The sequence below is a fragment of the Aegilops tauschii genome, chromosome 4, assembly GCF_002575655.3.
Source record: "Aegilops tauschii subsp. strangulata cultivar AL8/78 chromosome 4, Aet v6.0, whole genome shotgun sequence".
Classification (NCBI taxonomy): Eukaryota; Viridiplantae; Streptophyta; class Magnoliopsida; order Poales; family Poaceae; genus Aegilops; species Aegilops tauschii.
Window position 1 is genome coordinate 83,740,645 of NC_053038.3, and position 8,361 is coordinate 83,749,005.

General features: G+C 46.5%; 1 protein-coding gene across 1 annotated transcript; it reads right to left on the bottom strand.

Moving 5' to 3' along the window:
- Positions 1–2,716: 2,716 nt before the first annotated feature.
- Positions 2,717–3,505, bottom strand: LOC109752323 (uncharacterized). Its single transcript, XM_020311217.1, has one exon. The coding sequence runs from the start codon at positions 3,503–3,505 to the stop codon at positions 2,717–2,719; it is 789 nt and encodes a 262-aa protein (XP_020166806.1).
- Between the last annotated feature and the right edge of the window lie 4,856 nt (positions 3,506–8,361).

Below are 8,361 nucleotides of genomic sequence, written 5' to 3' on the forward strand. Positions count from 1 at the left end.
AGAGACAAATCCTAATCTTGATCTATGCCAACCCAACAAACACCTTCGGAGACACCTGTAGAGCATCTTTATAATCACCCAGTTACGTTGTGATGTTTGATAGCACACAAGGTGTTCCTCCGGTATTCGGGAGTTGCATAATCTCATAGTCAGAGGAACATGTATAAGTCATGAAGAAAGCAATAGCAAAAAACTCAAAAATCATAATGCTAAGCTAACGAATAGGTCTTGTCCATCACATCATTCTCTAATGACGTGATCCCGTTGATCAAATGACAACACATGTCTGTGGCTAGGAAACTTAACCATCTTTGATTAACAAGCTAGTCAAGTAGAGGCATACTAGGGACACTCTGTTTGTCTATGTATTCACACATGTACTAAGTTTCCGGTTAATACAATTCTAGCATGAATAATAAACATTTATCATGATATAAGGAAATATAAATAACAACTTTATTATTGTCTCTAGGGCATATTTCCTTCACATTAGACATACTGATAGGTGTGGAATTAGAAGGAAAACTGGTGCTCCCGACATGGGAGATTGGTAAATAGGAACCGTTGCCAATGGTGATACGAGTAGGAGTGTGAACTGGAGTGGAAGAGGATAGGTTACCGGGATGAGCTGTCATGTGCGCAGTAGCACCCGAGTCCATGTACCAGTCGCCTCCACCACCATAGTGGCTCGACGACGGCGCCGAGTGTAGGGCGGCCAGGAGGGCTGAGTCCCACGGTGCAGGTGCTGGCGGCAGCAGCTGGCCTCCATAGGGCGGCACCTGGGCGGGCGCGCCGTAGCCATCGAGGGGTGGCGGCGTGAGCGGGGCACCATAGGGCTGGTAGGGGGCGTGTAGGATCGAAAGTATGTCTAGAGGGGGGTGATTATACTACTTGGCCAAATAAAAATCTAGCCTTTTCCCAATTTTAGTTCTTGGCAGATTTTAACAATTTAGCACAAGTCAAGCAATCAACCTACACATGCAATTCTAAGAGTATAGCAGCGGAATGTAAAACAATTGCATATGAAGGTAAAGGGATGAGTTTGAGGGAGCAAACGCAATGTTGACACAGAGATTTTTATCCGTGGTTCCGATAGGTGGTGCTATCGTACATCCACGTTGATGGAGACTTCAACCCACGAAGGGTAACGGTTGCGCGAGTCCACGGAGGGCTCCACCTACGAAGGGTCCACGAAGAAGCAACTTTGTCTATCCCACCATGGTCGTCGCCCACGAAGGACTTGCCTCACTAGGGTAGATCTTCACGAAGTAGGCGATCTCCTTGCCCTTACAAACTCCTTGGTTCAACTCCACCATCTTGTCGGAGGCTCCCAAGTGACACCTAGCCAATCTAGGAGACACCACTCTCCAAGAAGTAACAAATGGTGTGTTGATGATGAACTCCTTGCTCTTGTGCTTCAAATGATAGTCTCCCCAACACTCAACTCTCTCTCATAGGATTGGATTTGGTAGAAAGAAGATTTGAGTGGAAAGCAACTTGGGGAAGGCTAGAGATCAAGATTTAAGTGGTTGGAATGGAATATCTTGACCTCAACACAAGTGTAGGTGGTTCTCTCTCAGAAAATATGTATTGGAAGTGTAGGCATGTTCTGATGGCTCTCTTCACGAATGAAGAGTGGGTGGAGGGGTATATATAGCCTCCACACAAAATCTAACCGTTACACACAAATCACCAAACTCGGTGGGACCGATTCAGAGAACTCGGTCAGACCGATTTGGTTCATAATGTGACCGTTAGGTGTTTCGGTGGGACCGACATGTCAACTCGGTAGGACCGATTTCATTTGGGTTAGGGCATAACGTAATCTCGGTGAGACCGATTACACAAACTCGGTGAGACCGATTTTGGTAATAGTCAAACAGAGAGTTGGTCAGGCAAACTCGGTGGGACCGATTCGCTCATCTCGGTTGGACCGAAACATTACAAAAGGGAAATAGAGAGTTTGCATTGCAATCTCGGTGGGACCGATCGCTCATCTCGGTTTGACCGAAACGTTACGAAGGGAAACAGAGAGATTACAATCCCATCTCGGTGAGACCGAGATCCCTATCGGTGAGACCGAAAAGACTAGGGTTTCTGGCAATGGCTATGTCAACTGAACTCGGTGGCGCCGGATAGAAAGAATCGGTGGGGCCGAGTTGTACTTGTGGTTTGGGACATATGTGGATATGAGAAAGTAGTGGAGGGTTTTGGAGCATATCACTAAGCATTTTGAGGAAGCACCTCATTAAGCAACACCTCATCCCTTCTTAATAGTATTGGCTTTTCCTCTAGACTCAATGTGATCTTGGATCACTAAAATAGAAAATGTAGAGTCTTGTGCTTTGAGCTTGAGCCAATCTTTTGTTCTTAGCATTTTGAAGGGTCCACTTTCTAATCCATGCCATGCCAATCATTGAGCTTTCCTGAAATATCTATCTTAAAATAGCATTAGCTCAATGAGCTATATGTTGTTAGGAATTACCAAAACCACCTAGGGATAGTTGCACTTTCAGGGCGCCGACGAACGCCTGGTGGCCCGCTGGACGGGGGCCAAGGAGACCCGTGTAGGAGCTCACGGGACGGGCATGTGATAGGCATGGACGATGCCCGTCCACGGGTTATGCCCGGCGGCCCACGGTGGAGGCGGCTGCTGGTAGCGGGGCGCCCCCCTGCGCCCTGCGCCTGCTGCTGGCGGCGGCCCCCGCCATCCCGCCTATTGCGCCGGCCCCCGCCACCTTGCGGCTGCTGGGGAGGAGCAGGGGCGCGGGCGGAGCAGGCGGCAGCGGGTAGTAGCCCGCGGGGTCGGGCGGCACGGGCTGGCGAGAGCGGTGTGCTGGACCCGCTGCGTCTGCTTCGTCATCCGGCGCTCCTCAAGTTTGAGGTACGCGACGATGCGCTGGAAAGTGGGTTGCGGCAGCAGGGTGAGGTTGGACGCCGCGTTGCCGAAGTCCTCATTAAGACCGGCGGTGAGGGTGCTCAGCATGAGGTCGTCAGAGACCTTAGCGCTGATGTCGCGGAGCTCGTCGACGAGAATCTTGAGCCTCATGAAGTACTCATCGATGGTGGAGTTGTCCTGGTGACAGCCAAAGAACTCCTGCTGCAAGAAAACAAGGCGCTGAAGTTTGTTGTCGGTGAAGAGCGTGTTGATCTTAGCCCACACGATGCAGGCGTCGTCCTTGGCAACGACCGTGTGGAAGATGTCCTTCGAGACCGTCTGGTAGAACCAACGGATGATCGTGGCCTCGATGGCGGACCACTCCGGGTTGCCTCGCATGTACGCGCTATCCACGGAATCGTTGATGTGCTCGATGAGATAGTACTTGCGAAAGACGAGGTTGAAGTAGGTCTTCCACACGTAGTATGACGTGCTGGAGCTGTCGAGACGGATAGGGACCCGGGCCTCAATGTTGAGGTCACGGATGGTGGCGGCGGAGGGCTCGGGACCAGCGAACGTGTTGGACGAGTGGGTGGTGGAGGAGCCGGGGGATGATGGCCACGACATGGCAGCGGCATGTGGAGTAGCGGCTAGGGTTAGGGTTGTGAGGAGGAGGTGGCAGCAGCGGTGGGCGCGGCTGCAGCGAGAAGAGGGTGCATCGGCTGGCTGAAGGGAGCGGCGTCGCGGGATGGAGGGCACGGCTGGCTAGGAGGAGCAGCGGCGCGGGCGCAACAGGGGGCGGCGGCGGCGCAGAGAAGATGGCGCGGCGGCGGCGGCATGGGGCGGAAGCGGGGCACTAGCAGCGGCGGAGCGGGATAGTAGGGAGAGGGACGCGACAGCGGCGGTTGCGGTGGTGGGGTGCGGCGGCGGCGGCGCGGGAAGGCGCAGCGGCGGCGGCAGCTACCTTAGGGTTAGACCGAAAAGGATGATACCATGTAGACAGATGATTTGCAATGCGATGTATTGATTGGGATGCTGGTGGACGCATATATAATACAAGAGAAGGCCTCTATCTCAACTATACAAAACTAGGAGGTGAGCCATAACTCCAATACATGTGCAATACATAATATATACTCTACAGATGATGCAGTCTTCTCCTCTTCTTCGAGCTCGGCGATGTCAAAAATTGCTGAAGCTTTACGAAGTGTTGTTGCTTATGCTCGGAAGGACTTCGTGGTCTGATCACAAAGTTGAATGCTGCACTTTGCTGCTAGTGCCACAACTTGATTTTTTAAGCCAGATTGTCATACTTTGATCACAAAGTTGGATGTTTCTTTTATTTATTTAAGAAGTAGTGCTAAGAGCATCTCCAATAGATGTGTGATAGCGCGGCGCATTAAAAAAGTTTTACAGTGCTGAAATAGTGTTTTTGCATGCGGGAGGTTTATTAGACGCATAAAAACATGACGCCCAACCCCACGGCCCCACATGCAGCAACCCATGCGCACAAGCCGGCGCCCCAAATTTGCATCCCCGCAGCTCGCGTGCGCTAAAGTTATAACTTCGTTTTGCGCGCTTTATTTTACAGCTTCTGTTGGACCGCTATTTTTGGTCACGGGCTATATAGGCATCTTTTTCAGCGCGCAGCTTATGTAGCGCGTCTATTGGAGATGCTCTAATGAGGTCGCTCATATGTTCGCTAGATCGAGGGAACTTGCTTCTCATTCTCCCTGGTTGTATTCAGAGTCTGTAAACTCGGATTGTTTGCGAATAAAAGATTATTTGTGAATAAATGAGATCTTTGAGAAAAAAAAGGATACCTGTTCACTCATGCCTTTTGGCAATGTATAAAGAGAAAAGTATATATTTGCTTCCTCACGTTCCCGAAATCATAGATTTGGTCCCTCAAGATATTCTTTAGATATTTGGTCCTTCGAGTTCAAAACCGAATAAATTTGATTCAAAACCAGATTTTGAGCATGTAGAGTGGGTTTGACCACACTGGCCAGGTTTGACAGATGAACAGTAAATTGAAAAACAAGCAAACAAATTCTGAAACATCTAAAATTTTGTGGCAACCGAGATGCTTGGGTTTGTAGGTGCGAGAAAGTTGTGTTGTGTTTCGACATTCGAGGAGTTTGTGGCAAGAAAAAACAAATATTGGCAAAAAAGCCAAAATTGTTTTTTTAAGAGCTCCTGAGATGTTATTTGAACCAAAAACCTACACTCACCTGGAACACCCAAGCATCTTGGTTGTCACAAATTTTTTGTTTTTTCTGAATCTTTTGCTATTTCTTTCATATTACATCGGTCAAACCTAATCAACTTGGTCAAACCCAGCCAGCAAGCTCAAAATCTGATTTTACACCAAACTTATCTTGTTTTGAGACTTGTAGAACAAAATGTCTAAAAAACCTTTAGGATCAAGTCTATACTTCTGGGAACCTGATGGACAAAAACATGCATTTCTCATCTATAAATAGGATTAGTTTACATCATCAATAAATAACACTGTTCTCATAAAAATCTCTTACTGTATTCATTTCCCATCTATAAATTTTACATCATCAATAAATAACACTGTTTTCATAAAAAATCTCTATAGAAATTCGTGTTGTCTCGATCTCTAAAATCTTCATAGTTCTACAATACATGCCTTTCCGACCTTGTAAAAAATGTCTTTTCGAATGGAGAGAAAGTAACTACCACTTCTATCAAAAAGTGTCTTCATAGTTCAAAGAATGTGCAGAAGATGGTAGACAGAACCTACTACACCGATGGCTCAGAATTAACTTGTCAGGAGAAAAATCATCTGATCTCATTTATTAATGATCTTGAGGATTACAATATCTATTATTAAAGTCCTCCACATTATGGTCAATACGTGCCACTAGTGCATGCGTTGAACTACGGTAACATCCATGGAGATGTCATGGTAAGATTTTTTTTACAATTACGACGTCCGTGCATCTTTTGCATAAATTCTTCTAAAACTCAACTACATTGCTAACTACGAAGTTATTACTATGTTTTTCAACAGAAAATCCTGAAGGATTGTGTGCCTTATCTGATGGTTCCCAAAGGTCGCCTTGATGTTATGAACTTACGACCAGGTTATCCTACGCATCACTGCAGTTCATACCGGATTTCTAAAACCGATGAAGACATGACAATCAAAGATTGGAAAAAAATGTATGGTCAATCGTAGGGAGCTACTTGGAAGCAACATTGTGCGAATTGCAAGAATTGGAGACAGGATAATCTCCATTCTCTATAATGGAGAGTCAGGGCCTATCTTATTTTATGCTATTTTACCTAAGAGAGGGTACTAGGTCCTATGAGAGAGGAGTAGGTCCTAGGTACAATGTGTTATTATGTGCTACAATGTGTTAGAGTTGATGATGATGAGGAGGAGTTGTGATTATGACTAGTGACCAACTTGCTATATGATGTCTCATTGATGAAAATGATGATCATAAGGAGGTGTTATATGACAATGATGTATTATGATGATAAGTTGTTAATGATATAATGATGATGATGATGATTTATTATATCATTGGGTGAAAGAACTGCGGATTAGTTTCAAGTGGATGGATCCATCCACTTGAAACTAGTCCACGGTTTTTTCACCCAGTGATGTAATAACTCATTATGATGTAAAAACAATCTCTAAATTGCTACTATATGAAAACTAGTATAATGGTGTATGAATACGACATAAAATGAAAAAGAAATAGAATACGCAATAATAGTAGTAGCGCAGGCGCAAAGGCGCGCTGCTAGTACTTACCAGTAGCCCGTTATGAAAAATGCGCTACTACTAAGTACCTATAGCAGTAGCGTGTGTAGACCAACGCTACTGCTAACCTTTAGTTGTACCGCCTTATCAGTAGCGCGGCACCCCGCGCTACTGCTAGGCCAAAAACCAACGCTACTACTAGGCTTTTCCCTAGTAGTGGTAGCATGCAATTCCTATGCTCACGCAAGGTCTATTTAGGATATGCATAGCAACGAGAGGGGAGAGTGTGTCTACGTACCCTCGTAGACCGAAAGCGGAAGCATTTGACAACGCGGTTGATGTAGTCGAACTTCTTCTCGTTTCAACCGATTAAGCACCGAACGTACTGAAGGAAATATGCCCTAGAGGCAATAATAAAGTTATTATTTATTTCCTCATATCATGATAAATGTTTATTGTTCATGCTAGAATTGTATTAACCGAAAACATAATACATGTGTGAATACATAGACAAACATAGTGTCACTAGTATGCCTCTACTTGACTAGCTCGTTAATCCAAGATGGTTGAGTTTCCTAGCCATGGACATGAGTTGTCGTTCAATTAACGGGATCATATCATTAGGAGAATGATGTGATTGACTTGACCAATTCCGTTAGCTTAGCACTTGATCGTTTAGTATGTTGCTATTGCTTTCTTCATGACTTATACATGTTCCTATGACTATGAGATTATGCAACTCCCGTTTACCGGAGGAACACTTTGTGTGCTACCAAACGTCACAACGTAACTGGGTGATTATAAATGTGCTCTACAGGTGTCTCCGAAGGTACTTGTTGAGTTGGCGTATTTCGAGATTAGGATTTGTCACTCCGATTGTCGGAGAGGTATCTCTGGGCCCTCTCGGTAATGCACATCACTATAAGCCTTGCAAGCAATGTGACTAATGAGTTAGTTGCGGGATGATGCATTACGGAACGAGTAAAGAGACTTGCCGGTAATGAGATTGAACTAGGTATTGAGATACCGACGATCGAATCTCGGGCAAGTAACATACCGATGACAAAGGGAACAACGTATGTTGTTATGCGGTTTGACCGATAAAGATCTTCGTAGAATATGTAGGAGCCAATATGAGCATCCAGGTTCTGCTATTGGTTATTGACCAGAGACATGTCTCGGTCATGTCTACATAGTTCTCGAACCCGTAGGGTCCGCACGCTTAAAGTTTGGTGACGATCGGTATTATGAGTTTTTGTATTTTGATGTACCGAAGGTAGTTTGGAGTCCCGGATATGATCACAGACACGACGAGGAGTCTCGAAATGGTCGAGACGTAAAGATCGATATATTGGACGACTATATTTGGACACCGGAAGTGTTCCGAGTGGTTTTGGAGAAAAACCGGAGTACCGGGGGGTTACCGGAACCCCCCGGGAAGTTAATTGGGCCTCATGGGCCTTAGTGGGAGAAGAGGAGGGGCGGCCAGGGCAGCCGCGCGCCCCCCTTTTTCCTTCTCCTCCTCTCTCCCTTCCTTCCCTCTGCTACTCCAACAAGGAAAAGGAGGAGTCCTACTCCCGGTGGGAGTAGGACTCCTCCCTTGGCGCGCCCTCTTCCTGGCCGGCCGCCTTCCCCCTTGCTCCTTTATATACGGGGGTAGGGGGGCACCTCTAGACACACAAGTTGATCTACTGATTTATTCTAGCCGTGTGCGGTGCCCCCCTCCACCATATTCCAC